Genomic DNA, 15127 nt, shown 5'->3' with positions numbered 1-15127 from the left:
ATCGTCTATAAAGGAGACGAAGTATTCATAACCACCTCTTCCCTGGATAGACATAGGACCACACAAATCAGAATGAACCAGTTCTAACGCATCTTTGGCTCTATACCCCTTGTCCTTAAAAGGTCTCTTGGCCATTTTACCTTCCAAGCAGGATTCACATGTTGGAAAGTTTTCCAACTCTAATGAACCCAAGAGTCCATCGGCTACATGCCTTTGAATTCTACTCAAGTTAATATGACCAAGCCTTAGATGCCAAAGAAACGTTTGGTTCATTTCCGAAGGTTCTTTTCTCTTATTAGAGTTAGAAGATGTGTTATTAATTTCCATATTTTGCTTTGTGGTAGAAATTGAATTTAAAGTATATAAATTGCCAACCAATGTACCAGAACAGATAATTACCTTATTTCTCTTTATAACGACATTGTTACTAAAGGAAACAGAATATCCATCCAAATACAGTTTAGAAACTAAAATTAAATTCTTTCTAAAACTGGGTACATAAAGACAATATCTTAAAATCAAATTTCTATTCCTATCAAATGATAAGTAAACATCTCGCATTGCAACAGCCGCCACCTTAGTAGCATTGCCCATGTAGACAGTTATCTCTCCATCAAATAGTCGTTGGGTTTGTTAGAATGTATACTAAAAGCCTAGCTTTTGGTATAAAACATTTATCTAGAAATAAGAATCACATTGGTCAAATGTCTACATTTGTGATAAATGTAGTTGTTCAATTAATTTATATTGTAGATAACATGGTGTGTGGTGTCACACACAGAAGATCATGTTATCAGTACCTTATAAATTATAAACAGTAGCTCACGACCAAAATGGAAAGGAACAAACCATTAGAAGGTCGTAGTGTAATTAGGTATCAGATTATCTTGACTGTATAATTACACTAGTACACTTAGAGTGTATTGAGTAGGACGATTTGAGGTCGTTTCTTTTATACTGATTTTATAAAGAAACAAAGACCTCGGTTATTATGGAAGTGTGTGCTCTTAATCCTGATATAATAATAAGCACATATATTTGATATTTATTTCTTTAATTTATCAATGGGTGAGATTTAGTTCGATGAATTAATAAGCCCGATAAGTTGAGAAATGGTATCACTTATAGTGTGTGTTGTTGATTATAGAAGGAAACTGTGTCCTAGAGATACTAGGTTGAGAATGTCCCCAAGAGGAGCTCATAAGGATTGTCATGTTAAACCCTGCAAGTGGACCTAGTCCGACATGATGATAATGTTGAGTGGTACTACTCTTGGACTAAGATATTAATTAAATGAGTTGTCAGTAACTCACTTAATTAGTGGACATTCGATATCTTAAACACAGGGAGACTAACACACTCATGATAAGAAGGAGCCCAAAAATGTAATTTGGGATTGGTGCGGTAGTTCAATAATAATTTTCTAGTGGAATGAATTATTATTGATAAAATTAAATTGTGTGTTCGGGGCAAACACGGGATGCTTAATTTTATCGGGAGACCAAAACCAATTCCTCCTCTCGGTCCCTATCGTAGCCTCTTAATTATAGAGTACTATACCCACCTATACCCACCTTCTTACCCATCCTATAGGGGGCCGGCCAAGCTAGCTTGGAGACCAAGCTAGGGCCGGCCATGTTTTGGTTCATGGGTGAATTCATGTGGCCGGCCCTAGCTTGAACTCAAGCTTAGGTGGCCGGCCCTATTAAAATAAAAAGGAATTTTATTTTTTAAAATTTTTCTTATGTGGATAACATGATTTAAAAGAGAGTTTAAAAATTTAAATCTTTCCTTTTATAAGATTCTACAAAAGATTAAGAGAAGAGTTAAATTTATTTCCTTATTTGTAGATTAAAAGGTTGATTTTAATTTTGGTAAAAACTTTCCTTTTAATCATGTTCATAATTTAAAAGAGAGTTTAAAAATTAAATATCTCTTTTATAAAGCTTCTACAAAGATTAAGAAAAGATTAGATATCTTTCCTTATTTGTAGATTGGAAGAGATTTTAATTTTTAAAGATAACTTTCTTTTTATCCACATATTTAAAAGAAATATTTTAATTTATAAAATTTCCTTTTTATTGACCATCATGAAAATTAAAATTATTGGAGAAATTTTTATAAATTTCTAGAAACAAATTAGGAAGTTTTAATTTTTGTTTTAATTAAAACTCTCCTTGTTTTGGGGAGAAGAGTGGCCGACCATTATAATTTGAAAAGAGAAAATTATTTTAATTAAATAAATTTTCCTTTTCAATGGCAAAAGAATTAAGGAAGTTTTTATTAAATTTTCCTTATTTGCCAAGACCAAGGATTATAAAAGAGGGGGTAGAGGAGGCTTCAATGCTAACAACTCTATTATTTTTCCTCTCTCTTTTTCTTCCATAGTATGGCCGGCCATCCTCTCCTCCTTTCTTCTCTTTGATGGCCGAACCTCATCCTTCTTGTGGAGACTCATATGGTGGCCGGATCAAGTTTAGAGAAGAAGAAGAAGAAGGAGAGAAAGAAAGCTTTGTTTCTAGCATCCCTTGGAGCATGGTGGTGGTGGCCGAACCTCTTCATCCTAGGAGAAGTTTTGATGGCCGAAACTTGTAAGGAAGAAGAAGGTGCTAGGTGGTTCTCATCTCGGAAGATCGTTACCCACAAAACGTCCGAGGTTAGAAGAGGAATACGGTAGAAGATCAAGAGGTTTTTCTACAAGGTATAACTAGTAATTTTTCTTTCCGCATCATACTAGTTATTTATGGAAATAATACCAAATACAAGAGGCTTACGATTCTAGAATTTCGAATATGTTTTTCGATGTTGTGTTCTTTTATTTTTTTTTCTTTTCCTTGTGATTTGATTGTTCTTTTCGATTAACCTAAAGTTATTTTAGAAAATTAAATATTAGCTTTCTATAAAAGGTTTTGTCTAGTCGGTGGTGGTTGCTGTAATATATGTGAAATTATTTTTAGGGTTATTATGGAATAACCTTAGGAAAATTTTTAAGAATTTTTAGAAATTTTTCTGGGGTTAAACGGAGTCCATATGACTCATTTTGAGGGGTATATCGGCGGGGCTAGATAGGGGCAGGTTTAGAATACCCATATTAAGTAGAAATTGATTAAGGTTAAACTTAGGTTTTAATTAAGCTAACCTAAAGTTCGGATTAATCTCGCTATAAAGCCCCGAAGCCTTCCTATTCTCCTTTGACTTCTCTGTTTCTCCTCTGCTCCTCGCGATCTCAGACGTCACGCGATCGAGACCGGCGACTTCTTCTTCTCTTGGTGGCGCCGGCGAGGAGGGGACCTCGGAGCTTCGAGAAGAAGAGAGGTTAGTGATTGCCGAACCCTCCTTCTCCCCGATTCCTTCCTCTTCTCTGATCTCGGTGAACAACGGCAACAGATCTCAATCGGTGGTTTTCGCCGGCTGTCGGGAGGGAATCAAGGGCGCCGACATTTGGATCTGGGCAGCGTTGGCCGAGTAGAAGAGGTAACAACCATTGTCCCTTCCCGATCTCTTCCCCGGTTCGTCGGCAAGAACGGATCATGCCCTACCCGGGATTCTTGGAGGTAAGCAGTTGGGTTCGATTTTGAATTCGATTCTTTGATCTTCTTTCTGGTTTTGATTCGGGTAGGTTTTGGTTGTGGATTAGGGTTCCCGATCTCCTTCTCTATTCGTCAACAAGAATAGAATATGCCCTAGCCGCGATTAGTGGAGGTAAGTGGTTGATTTCGGTTGTGGATTCGAGCTTTTGATTCTCTTTCTAGTGTTGATACGGGTGATCAGTTTGAAAAGCAGAGTTTGGTGTTTGATTTCTGGCCACCACAGCTCGGTCGGATTGATCTCCTCATCAAACCTGTGATTACCTCCGACGATTGAAGGGTGAAGAGGTAAGGAGAGTAATTCTTAGTCTTACAGTTGTAGGGATTAAATCTTCTGGTTCTTACTGTTCTTTCTTTTGATCCGAACAGTGAAGATGCATTGTGTAATTCACTGCTTGTAGAAAATTGATACACTGTTAGTTCTTGTTCTATTCTCTTGATCTAACCTCAGTTGCAGTAAGTTCAGGGCATTCCTTGACCTAGATCAGTGATGGAATCAATAGGAGTTGTGAATTGTGTTATTCAGTTGTGGAAGGGTTTGAGTGTACTATGTTTCTGGAAATTAGTGTGATCGGTATTAGTTGACAGTGATAAAATTTCTATGTTGGGTAATTGGAGGCTTTTGGGTGTGAATAAACCTAAACCTAATCCTACCAAGGGAAGAGAGCAGTAACCATGGTTAGATATAATTTAATGTTGTAAATAGATATTAACCTGAATCTGAAATGACTTCAGTGACATTTAGGTTTCATGTTAGGTGATTATGGAAGAATCTAATAGGAATTTAGTTTTTGGATGAGTTCAGCTAGGTTAAAAGTTTAATCTAGCTTTACTAATGAAAAAAGGGTAGTAATCATAGCTAGCTATTACTTCTTAGTTGGCTATTTATTTGTAGGTAATTCACTTACTTGTAGTGTACGTATATTTAGTTACATATTACATGGATTGTATGTGTGACACAGGACCTTGATCGCTACGAGCAGCGTGACGTGGGGTGGTTCTGTTGATTGCGGGATATATCGAGGCGGGTATTTCTTTCTTAATTTCTATTTTAGTTCTTTGAACTTTAAAAGCATGGTTATATTTGGATAAGTAGGTTGCATTCCTTAAATCAGATTATTTGTTGCTTTCCTACTTGTCACTTTTGCTTGATCTTTGATATGATCTGGGTCGATTCTTTACAGTCTCCATTCTAGTTATCTGTGACTCAATTGGTTATACACATGTAGGTGTTGTAGGGATGACTGTATTGGATATTTGTGGTCTATACCTGTCTAGGTTGTGATTGGTACGTGTTATGGGTTGTACATGATTAACATTCCATTTGCATAGTGGTATGTGTAGTTACGTCTGTTATGGGTATTGGAGGTGTTTATGAGATTTGAGGTTGTGGCATGGATGATGATTATATATATATGTATATCATGTTCATCATTCATTGCATCTGATGACTGTTGTCTCCCTTATGGTTGAGAGAGTCATCAGTTGGTTTGGTTTAGCGCGCACCTTCGGCCACTCATGGGTAGTGGTAGCTGGAGCAGTCGCCGCTTGTCCTGTTGTGCCACCCGGTCACGAGGTTTAGTGAGATCCGGCGTTGTGAGCAGTCAGGGACCCTGATGCTATGTAGTTAGATTGCTACTAGCGGACTGTCCGCCTTGACCACTCTATTGTGGGCTGGAGGGTAGTATAGTCATCACAGACCCAAGCCTCTCGGCCATACAGGGGTCGTGGTGTCTAGAGAGGTGGCGGGGGTGACCATGGAGCATGCATGCACTTTTGCATATGATGCACGGTGCATCTGTGGGGATACTTTTGCATACATGCTTACTAGATATTAGTTGCATGTGATTGTGTATTGTTGCATTTGTCTGAGCTATGTATGCTGCATATGGATGCCATGCTGCATACATGTCATTTACTTTACATATATTTGCAGTCGTATATGTATTGCACAGGTGTCGGGAGTTTGTTGTTGACTCGGTGGGTTTACGGATCATGGGATCAGGGTGTTGGTTCTTTTCGGGTATGTACATTTACCTTATATGCATTTATTATGTCAGGTATGTTCATGCACAGTTATTTTATCAGATATGGATAGATGAGTTATGTTATGATAGCATATTCTTATACTTTACTTATGGAGACTGTATTCTTTGATTCCTATCTCATTATGTAGACCATGCTTTATCCAGTCTGTACCCGCTGAGTTCCCTGTACTCACTACCCCGTCTATATTATGTTGGTTTCAGGCAGTAGGTAGATGATATGGAGATGCTTGGAGTATGCTGCTGGCCGGTCCCCTTTCCCACGTCATATCCGAGGACCTTTATCGGTTTTGTTTCTCTTTTCCTACACTTCGTATTTGTTGGGTTTAGAGTTGCGAGAACGAATTGTGTTTTTGATACGTGTATTGTGGACTTGTATCTGTGATGTGTTTCGTGGACTTTTGTATTTGTGGGTTTCCTCTTTGCCTTTCCGTTGTGTTTTGATATGGCCGTGTGGGCTACATATTAGTCGTATGCTTGTTTTCATTTTTTTTTATCCAGCCGTGTAGGCTGTGGATTTTAACTGCGTGGTTGTGTTTCTTTTGTGCACATATATTCCAGCCGCTTGTGGCTGATGTATTTTGCTTGTATGTAAGGTTCAGATTGTCACCGATACAGGGGAGATGCAGCCGAAATTTTTCGGTAGAGACTTACCCGGGGCGTGACAATTTAGTGGTATCAGAGCGGGTTTACGAGGCCTATTTATTTTCGTGTTTTTGGATGTTTGGAGGTTTTCGTTAATTTGTGTTTTGGATTTTGAGGTTACGAGGTCTATTTCTCGGGTCTTGGATTTCCGAGGACTGCGAGATTTACGAGTTTTATGAGGATTACGAAGTTTACGAGGTTTACACTCGGGAGTTGTATTTTTCCGATGTGACTGTTCGGATATTGGGACCAGGCAGCGGCAGGATATCTCCAAGCTATAGGATGTAAGTTAAATCACTGTTGTATTATATTGTTGTAGTCTTACCTTGTGGTACATATCAGGAATGAAGCGCGGAGATACGACCCCTCGTCCGCGTCGTGGTCCGAGGTGACCCCGGAAGCAGCCTATCGAGTCAGTAGAGGTTGAGCCAGAAGAGCATGAGGCGGATTCTGTTAGAGATCCTGTAGGGGTTGAGGCTGACAGTAGCCGACAGACTCCTCAGGCTTCTATTAGAGATCCGGGTTTTCAGCCTCAGTGGGTTCCTCCTACATTACCACCCGTAGCTCCCACTCCTGCTGCCACTTCTTGGACAAGGGACAGAGCTCGGATTCCATTACTGACCCGGTCGGTAAAGGATCGTTTTACTTTATTCCATGGAGTTCCTGATCCTAGTATTGCTCGTTCTTGGTTGGGAAATGTGGAGGATACTTTCGAGTATTTGTCGTGTACTGAAGAAGAAAAAGCCGAATTAGCTGCGTACCACCTTCGAGATCAGGCTGTTACCTGGTGGAAGATGCAGAAGACACTTTTTGGAGACCAGAATATCACCTGGACTTTATTCCGAGATGCGTTCGAGAGACAGTATTTCCCAGCTCCTTATCGTATGGCATGTCGACAGGAATTCTTACATCTAAAGCAGGGTGATCGGTCTGTGATGGAGTATGATGCGGAATTTAACCGATTGGCTGAGTATTGCCCTCATCTAGTTGCCCAGGAGAGCGATCGGTTAGATCAGTTCACTCAGGGTCTTGCAGTATATATCCGTATCAGGATGTCTGGCTTCGCTCCTAGTACGTACCGGGAGGCGTTGGATAGAGCTTTGATGATTGAGATGACACAACAACAAATTTCACTGGAAAAAGGAAAGGATAAGCAAAAGGCTCAGGGTACGCCTCCAAATCAGAAACAACGGAACCAAGGTCAGAAGAAACGGAAGAAATGGAAGGGATCCCAGGCTACTTCAGGAGAGTCCCATATATCATCGAAGACGGGACGATCATCCGCTGGTTCTTCTAGACCTCCTCAGAAGGATTCCTCTGGTGGACTTAGATGTTTTAGATGTGGTGTTGAGGGTCACGCTAAACCTGACTGCCCATTGAGCCAAGATATATGTTACTACTGTAAGCTTCCGGGGCATGTGAGCCGCGATTGTACTCTGAAGGCTCAGCTACAGGCTGCCAAGGTTACTACTCAAGGAAGTCATAATACTCAGACTCGACGGCCGAAGGGACCGCAGAAGACGCAGAGCACTCCACATCAGCAGAGTATACCACCTTCTCAGGCACAGGTATACCATATTCAGAGTCAGCAGTACCCAGCGGTACCTATGGCTATGCAGTATTCCTCGGCTGTCCCGTCACATCAGATGCATCCGGCACATCAGTATTTTCCAACGCCACCTAGCTCTTGTCCGGTAATCTAGTCTCAGCAGTTAGCTACTACTCCATCAGCACAGTTTCAGTCTGGCACCGAGATGCCGCCAGCATGCACGGAGGCAGGACGGGTTTATGCTATTACTCGAGAGGAGGCACAGCGGGCCGAGGGATCGGTCTTTCGGGGTATGATTACTGTTTATTCTTTTCCTGCTGAATTGTTGATAGATACTGGTAGTTCCCATTCTTTTATTTCTCGGGTATTTCTGAGTAAGATTTGTAGATTACCAGTTCGTCGGACTCATATATTAGCGGTATCTTTACCCTCGGGAGAGATACTAAATATCAGTCAGGAGATTAGAGATTGTCCGTTGGATTTCGAGGGTCAGACCCTTGTAGTGGACTTGCAGGTTCTAGATATGCTAGAATTTGACATCATTTTGGGTATGGACTGGTTGGCCAGATATTATGCTACCGTGGATTGCAGCGCGAGAGTGGTTACATTTAGACCTCCGGGTCTACCGTCCTGGGTATTCATGGGTACTAAGGATGAGGGGATTTCTATCATCTCAGCTATGCAAGCTCAGAGATTATTGTCTCAAGGATGCCAGGGGTATTTGTTATCTATGATTAAAACTGATCAGGATTATACCCCACCACTTTCTGACATTCCTATAGTTCGGGAGTACCCTGACGTATTTCCAGAGGAATTACCCGGCTTGCCCCCAAAAAGGCAAGTGGAGTTCACGATTGAGTTGATCCCGGGGACAGCACCGGTGTCCAAGGCTCCTTATCGCATGGCACCTAAGGAGTTGGAGGAGCTAAAAGTACAGTTACAGGAGCTGCTGGATAGAGGGTTTATCCGTCCTAGCGTGTCTCCGTGGGGAGCTCCGGTACTCTTTGTGAAGAAGAAGGACGGATCGATGAGATTGTGCATCGACTATCGGCAGCTGAATGCAGTGACTATTAAGAATAAATATCCACTGCCACGTATAGAGGATCTGTTTGATCAGCTCAAGAATACTTGTGTGTATTCTAAGATTGATCTGCGCTCTGGCTATCATCAGCTTAGTGTGAGAGATTCAGATATACAGAAGACAGCCTTCCGTACTCGATATGGACACTATGAGTTCTTGGTAATGCCATTTGGGCTTACTAATGCTCCAGCAGTTTTCATGGATCTGATGAATAGGGTATTCCTTGAGCTCTTGGATCAGTTCGTGATTGTGTTCATCGATGACATTTTGATATATTCTCGATCCGAAGAAGAGCATGGGCGACATCTTCGTATAGTATTGGAGGCGCTCCAGCGAGAACGCCTCTATGCAAAATTCAGCAAATGTGCATTCTGGTTATCTTCGGTGGGTTTTCTGGGACATATTATTTCTAGCAGTGGTATATCCGTGGACCCACAAAAGATAGAGGCTGTTACCAGTTGGGAGCAGCCAAAGTCTGTACAGGAAATTCGAAGCTTTCTTGGTCTGGCCGGTATTACCGCAGATTTGTTGAGGGCTTCTCTAGCATAGCTCTGCCGTTGACTCAGTTGACCCGGAAAGGGGTGAAATTTTGCTGGACAGAGTCTTGCGAGACGAGTTTCCAGGAACTGAAGCGAAGACTCATTTCTGCACCTATATTAGTACTTCCTTCCGGAGATGAGGGCTTCGTACTTTATACAGATGCATCATTACAGGGGTTAGGCGCAGTACTCATGCAGCATGGACGGGTAGTTTCTTATGCCTCACGTCAGTTGAAAGAGCATGAGAAGAATTATCCGATGCATGACCTGGAGTTAGCAGCGATTATATATGCGCTGAAAATCTGGAGACACCATCTATACGGAGTTACCTTCGAGATATTCACGGACCATAAGAGTCTTAAGTATCTATCTACACAGAAAGAATTGAACTTAAGACAAATAAGATGGATGGAATTCCTGAAGGACTATGACTGTACGATCAACTACCACCCAGGGAAAGCTAACGTGGTAGCTGATGCGTTGAGTAGGAAATCCCGAGGAGTTCTTGCCTGTCATCGCATGATGGTTACAGAACTGGTACAGAAATTTTCTGAGTTGGGATTAGTAGAGCAGGGTCAGACTGAGCGGGGTATTCTGTTATCGATGGTTGCCCAGTCACCCATTGTAGAGAAGATTAAAGAAGCTCAGGCTACCGATCAGCATCTACAGTTTTTGTGTAGCAGAATTTCCCCAGAACAGCAGACAGGGTTTTCTTGTGATGGAAATGGAACTCTATACTTCCGGGGGAGATTGTGTGTTCCTGAGCTACCTTCTTTGAGGGAGGACCTACTTCAGGAGGCACACCGATCCAGATTTGCGATTCATCCTGGTGGTACACGTATGTATAGGGATCTGAGACGTTCTTATTGGTGAGCTGGCATGAAGAAAGACATCGCGGATTTCGTTGCACGATGCCTTGTATGTCAGCAAGTGAAGGCTGAACATCAGAGACGATGGATTTCGTCGTGGGTCTACCCAGAACCCGGCGAACACATGATACGATTTGGGTGATCGTTGATCGATTAACCAAGTCTACTCATTTCCTTCCGATCCGTAGGACGGACTCATTAGATTGATTGGCAGAGTTGTATTGTAGAGAGATTATCAGACTTCACGGTGTACCTCTCAGTATTATTTCGGATAGAGATCCGCGGTTTACCTCACGTTTCTGGCAGAGCTTACAGCAGGCTATGGGTACAGAGCTACGTTTCAGTATGGCTTTCCACCCCCAGACAGACGGTCAGTCAGAGCGCACCATACAGACACTAGAGGATCTATTGAGATCATGTGTCATAGATTTCGGAGGTAGTTGGGAGGACCATTTACATTTAGTAGAATTTGCCTACAACAACAGTTATCATTCAGCGATACAGATGGCACCTTATGAGGCGTTGTATGGCAGAGCATGTAGATCTCCCACCTTATGGACAGAAGTTGGGGAAACACAGATTTTGGGGCCACAGAGTCTTCAGCGTGATGCAGAGATGGTTTGTACCATCAGGCGCAGGTTGTCAGAGGCTCAGGATCGACAGAAGAGTTATGCAGATCGGAGACGGAGACCTTTAGAGTTTTCTGTTGGTGATCATGTATTCTTATGAGTATCCCCTACGAAAGGAGTAAAAAGGTTTGGGTTGAAGGGTAAATTGGCACCTCGCTACATTGGACCCTTCCAGAGTCTCGAGAGGATAGGTGAGGTGGCGTATCGACTGGCGCTACCACCATCACTTACTGGGGTGCATGATGTATTCCATGTATCTATGTTGAGGAGGTATGTACCGCACCCTTCGCATATTCTCACTGATGTATCAGTTGCACTTCGGCTGGATATATCTTATGAGGAGATTCCAGTTTGGATTTTGGACCACAAAGAGCGCCGGTTGCGGAACAAGGTAATTCGACTAGTCAAGGTCGGATGACGGCATCACTCAGATGAAGAAGCCACTTGGGAGCTGGAAGATAAGATGCGAGCCAGTTACCCACACCTATTTACTGAAGGTGAGTAAAGTTTATTTCAGTAACTAGAATAAGTTTATCTACTACTTCTTGCTTTTGTGGGTAGTGGTAAATTTGGGGACCAAATTTTTATTAGTGGGGGAGAATGTAATATATGTGAAATTATTTTTAGGGTTATTATGGAATAACCTTAGGAAAATTTTTAAGAATTTTTAAAAATTTTTCTGGGGTTAAACGGAGTCCATATGACTCATTTTGAGGGGTATATCGACGGGGCTAGATAGGGGCAGATTTAGAATATCCATATTAAGTAGGAATTGATTAAGGTTAAACTTAGGTTTTAATTAAGCTAACCTAAAGTTCGGATTAATCTCGCTATAAAGCCCCGAAGCCTTCCTATTCTCCTTCGACTTCTCTGTTTCTCCTCTGCTCCTCGCGATCTCAGACGTCACGCGACCGAGACCGGCGACTTCTTCTTCTCTTGGTGGCGCCGGCGAGGAGGGGACCTCGGAGCTTCGAGAAGAAGAGAGGTTAGTGACTGCCGAACCCTCCTTCTCCCCGATTCCTTCCTCTTCTCTGATCTCGGTGAACAACAGCGATAGATCTCAATCGGTGGTTTTCGCCGGCTGTCGGGAGGGAATCAAGGGCGCCGACATTTGGATCTGGGCAGCATCGGCCGAGTAGAAGAGGTAACAACCATTGTCCCTTCCCGATCTCTTCCCCGGTTCGTCGGCAAGAACGGATCGTGCCCTACCCGGGATTCTTGGAGGTAAGCAGTTGGGTTCGATTTTGAATTCGATTCTCTGATCTTCTTTCTAGTTTTGATTCGGGTAGGTTTTGGTTGTGGATTAGGGTTCCCGATCTCCTTCTCTGTTCGTCAACAAGAACAGAATATGCCCTAGCCGCGATTAGTGGAGGTAAGTGGTTGATTTCGGTTGTGGATTCGAGCTTTTGATTCTCTTTCTAGTGTTGATACGGGTGATCAGTTTGAAAAGCAGAGTTTGGTGTTTGATTTCTGGCCACCACAGCTCGGTCGGATTGATCTCCTCATCAGATCTGTGATTACCTCCGACGATTGAAGGGTGAAGAGGTAAGGAGAGTAATTCTTAGTCTTACAGTTGTAGGGATTAACTCTTCTGGTTCTTACTGTTCTTTCTTTTGATCCGAACAGTGAAGATGCATTGTGTAATTCACTGCTTGTAGAAAATTGATACACTGTTAGTTCTTGTTCTATTCTCTTGATCTAACCTCAGTTGCAGTAAGTTCAGGGCATTCCTTGACCTAGATCAGTGATGGAATCAATAGGAGTTGTGAATTGTGTTATTCAGTTGTGGAAGGGTTTGAGTGTACTATGTTTCTGGAAATTAGTGTGATCGGTATTAGTTGACAGTGATAAAATTTCTATGTTGGGTAATTGGAGGCTTTTGGGTGTGAATAAACCTAAACCTAATCCTACCAAGGGAAGAGAGCAGTAACCATGGTTAGATATAATTTAATGTTGTAAATAGATATTAACCTGAATCTGAAATGACTTCAGTGACATTTAGGTTTCATGTTAGGTGATTATGGAAGAATCTAATAGGAATTTAGTTTTTGGATGAGTTCAGCTAGGTTAAAAGTTTAATCTAGCTTTACTAATGGAAAAAGGGTAGTAATCATAGCTAGCTATTACTTCTTAGTTGGCTATTTATTTGTAGGTAATTCACTTACTTGTAATGTACGTATATTTAGTTACATATTACATGGATTGTATGTGTGACACAGGACCTTGATCGCTACGAGCAGCGTGACGTGGGGTGGTTCTGTTGATTGCGGGATATATCGAGGCGGGTATTTCTTTCTTAATTTCTATTTTAGTTCTTTGAACTTTAAAAGCATGGTTATATTTGGATAAGTAGGTTGCATTCCTTAAATCAGATTATTTGTTGTTTTCCTACTTGTCACTTTTGCTTGATCTTTGATATGATCTGGGTCGATTCTTTACAGTCTCCATTCTAGTTATCTGTGACTCAATTGGTTATACACATGTAGGTGTTGTAGGGATGACTGTATTGGATATTTGTGGTCTATACCTGTCTAGGTTGTGATTGGTACGTGTTATGGGTTGTACATGATTAACATTCCATTTGCATAGTGGTATGTGTAGTTACGTCTGTTATGGGTATTGGAGGTGTTTATGAGATTTGAGGTTGTGATGATTATATATATATCATGTTCATCATTCATTGCATCTGACGATTATTGTCTCCCTTATGGTTGAGAGAGTCATCGATTGGTTTGGTAGCACGCACCTTCGGCCACTCATGGGTAGTGGTAGCCGCTGTTGTGCCACCCGGTCACGAGGTTTAGTGAGATCCGGCGTTGTGAGCATCGGGGACCACGATCTATGTAGTTAGATCGCTACTAGCGGATCGTCCGCCTCGACCACTCTATCAGGTGAGGGTAGTATAGTCATCACCCCAAGCCTCTCGGCCGTACAGGTCGTGGTGTCTAGAGAGGTGGCGGGTGACCATGGAGCACGCATGCACTTTGATGCACGGTGCATCTGGGGGGATACTTTTGCATACATGCTTACTAGATATTAGTTGCATGTGATTGTGTATTGTTGCATTTGTCTGAGCTATGTATGCTGCATATGGATGCCATGCTGCATACATGTCATTTACTTTACATATATTTGCAGTCGTATATGTATTGCACAGGTGTCGGGAGTATGTTGTTGACTCGGTGGGTTTACGGATCATGGTATCAGGGTGTTGGTTCTTTTCGGGTATGCACATTTACGTTATATGCATTTATTATGTCAGGTATGTTCATGCACAGTTATTTTATCAGATATGGATAGATGAGTTATGTTATGATAGCATATTCTTATTCTTTACTTATGGAGACTGTATTCTTTGATTCCTATCTCATTATGTAGACCATGCTTTATCCTGTCTGTACCCGCTGAGTTCCCTGTACTCACTACCCCGTCTATATTATGTTGGTTTCAGGCAGTAGGTAGATGATATGGAGATGCTTGGAGTATGCTGCTGGCCGGTCCCCTTCCCCACGTCATATCCGAGGACCTTTATCGGTTTTGTTTCTCTTTTCCTACATTTCGTATTTGTTGGATTTGGAAATTGTGAGAACGAACTGTGTTTTTGATACGTGTATTGTGGACTTGTATTGGTGATGCGTTTCGTGGACTTTTGTATTTGTGGGTTCCCTCTTCGCCTTTCCGTTGTGTTTTGATACGGCCGCGTGGGCCACATATTAGTCGTATGATTGTTTTCATTTCTTTTGTCCAGCCGTGTAGGCTGTGAATATTAACTGCGTGGTTGTGTTTCTTTTGTGCATAAATATCCCAGCCGCATGTGGCTGACGTATTTTGCTTGTATGTAAGGTTGATTGTCCGTATGTGGGGAGATGTTAAATTTTTCTAGAGACTCACCCGGCGTGATTGCTATATCGAAGGCCGTGTGCCTCGCCACGTCAAGATTGGAACCAATTATGGAAGTTAATATTTAATGGAATTAATAACTTAGGTGATTTGGGTCGAACGTGTTAAGTTCCGCAGAGATCCAAGTCAAAACCTAAAGAACAAATAGATTAAGTTTTGGATCAAACGTGTTAAGTTCCGCAGGTGATCCAAAATTTAATTTAAAAGAACACATGGTAGCTAGGAAAAGGTTCGGACCTTTTGTATAAAATTTTGTACAATGGAACCTCTAGGTTTTCCGAGT

General features: G+C 41.8%; 1 protein-coding gene and 2 long non-coding RNA genes across 4 annotated transcripts; all 3 read left to right on the top strand.

Moving 5' to 3' along the window:
• The first annotated feature begins 5264 nt into the window (after positions 1-5264).
• Positions 5265-6063, top strand: LOC122021732. The gene is made up of 2 exons (XR_006122621.1): positions 5265-5610; positions 5837-6063. It is a non-coding gene; the product is annotated as an uncharacterized LOC122021732 (long non-coding RNA).
• Positions 6064-7071: 1008 nt separating this feature from the next.
• Positions 7072-9456, top strand: LOC122019171. The gene is made up of 4 exons (XM_042576668.1): positions 7072-7845; positions 7981-8116; positions 8159-8889; positions 8998-9456. The coding sequence occupies exons 1-4, from the start codon at positions 7072-7074 to the stop codon at positions 9454-9456; spliced, it is 2100 nt and encodes a 699-aa protein (XP_042432602.1).
• A 2338-nt stretch (positions 9457-11794) lies between these two features.
• LOC122021731 lies at positions 11795-13587 on the top strand. Of its 2 annotated transcripts, none has more exons than XR_006122620.1 (5): positions 11795-11929; positions 11996-12168; positions 12252-12316; positions 12398-12489; positions 13164-13587. It is a non-coding gene; the product is annotated as an uncharacterized LOC122021731 (long non-coding RNA). The 2 variants fall into 2 exon arrangements; XR_006122619.1 differs by having other exon boundaries at positions 12386-12489.
• Positions 13588-15127: the final 1540 nt, after the last annotated feature.

The sequence above is a fragment of the Zingiber officinale genome, chromosome 9A (genome assembly GCF_018446385.1).
Source record: "Zingiber officinale cultivar Zhangliang chromosome 9A, Zo_v1.1, whole genome shotgun sequence".
Lineage (NCBI taxonomy): Eukaryota > Viridiplantae > Streptophyta > Magnoliopsida > Zingiberales > Zingiberaceae > Zingiber > Zingiber officinale.
This window is presented reverse-complemented; position numbering and strand designations above follow the sequence as displayed.

Bases quoted from the DNA above. Each gene is read 5' to 3' on its own strand.
- LOC122019171 (XM_042576668.1), top strand. From the start codon at position 7,072: ATGCAGAAGACACTTTTTGGAGACCAGAATATCACCTGGACTTTATTC. The intron at 7,846-7,980 runs GTATACCATATT...CCGGTAATCTAG, and splicing joins TACCACCTTCTCAGGCACAG to TCTCAGCAGTTAGCTACTAC. The intron at 8,117-8,158 runs GTATGATTACTG...AATTGTTGATAG, and splicing joins CGAGGGATCGGTCTTTCGGG to ATACTGGTAGTTCCCATTCT.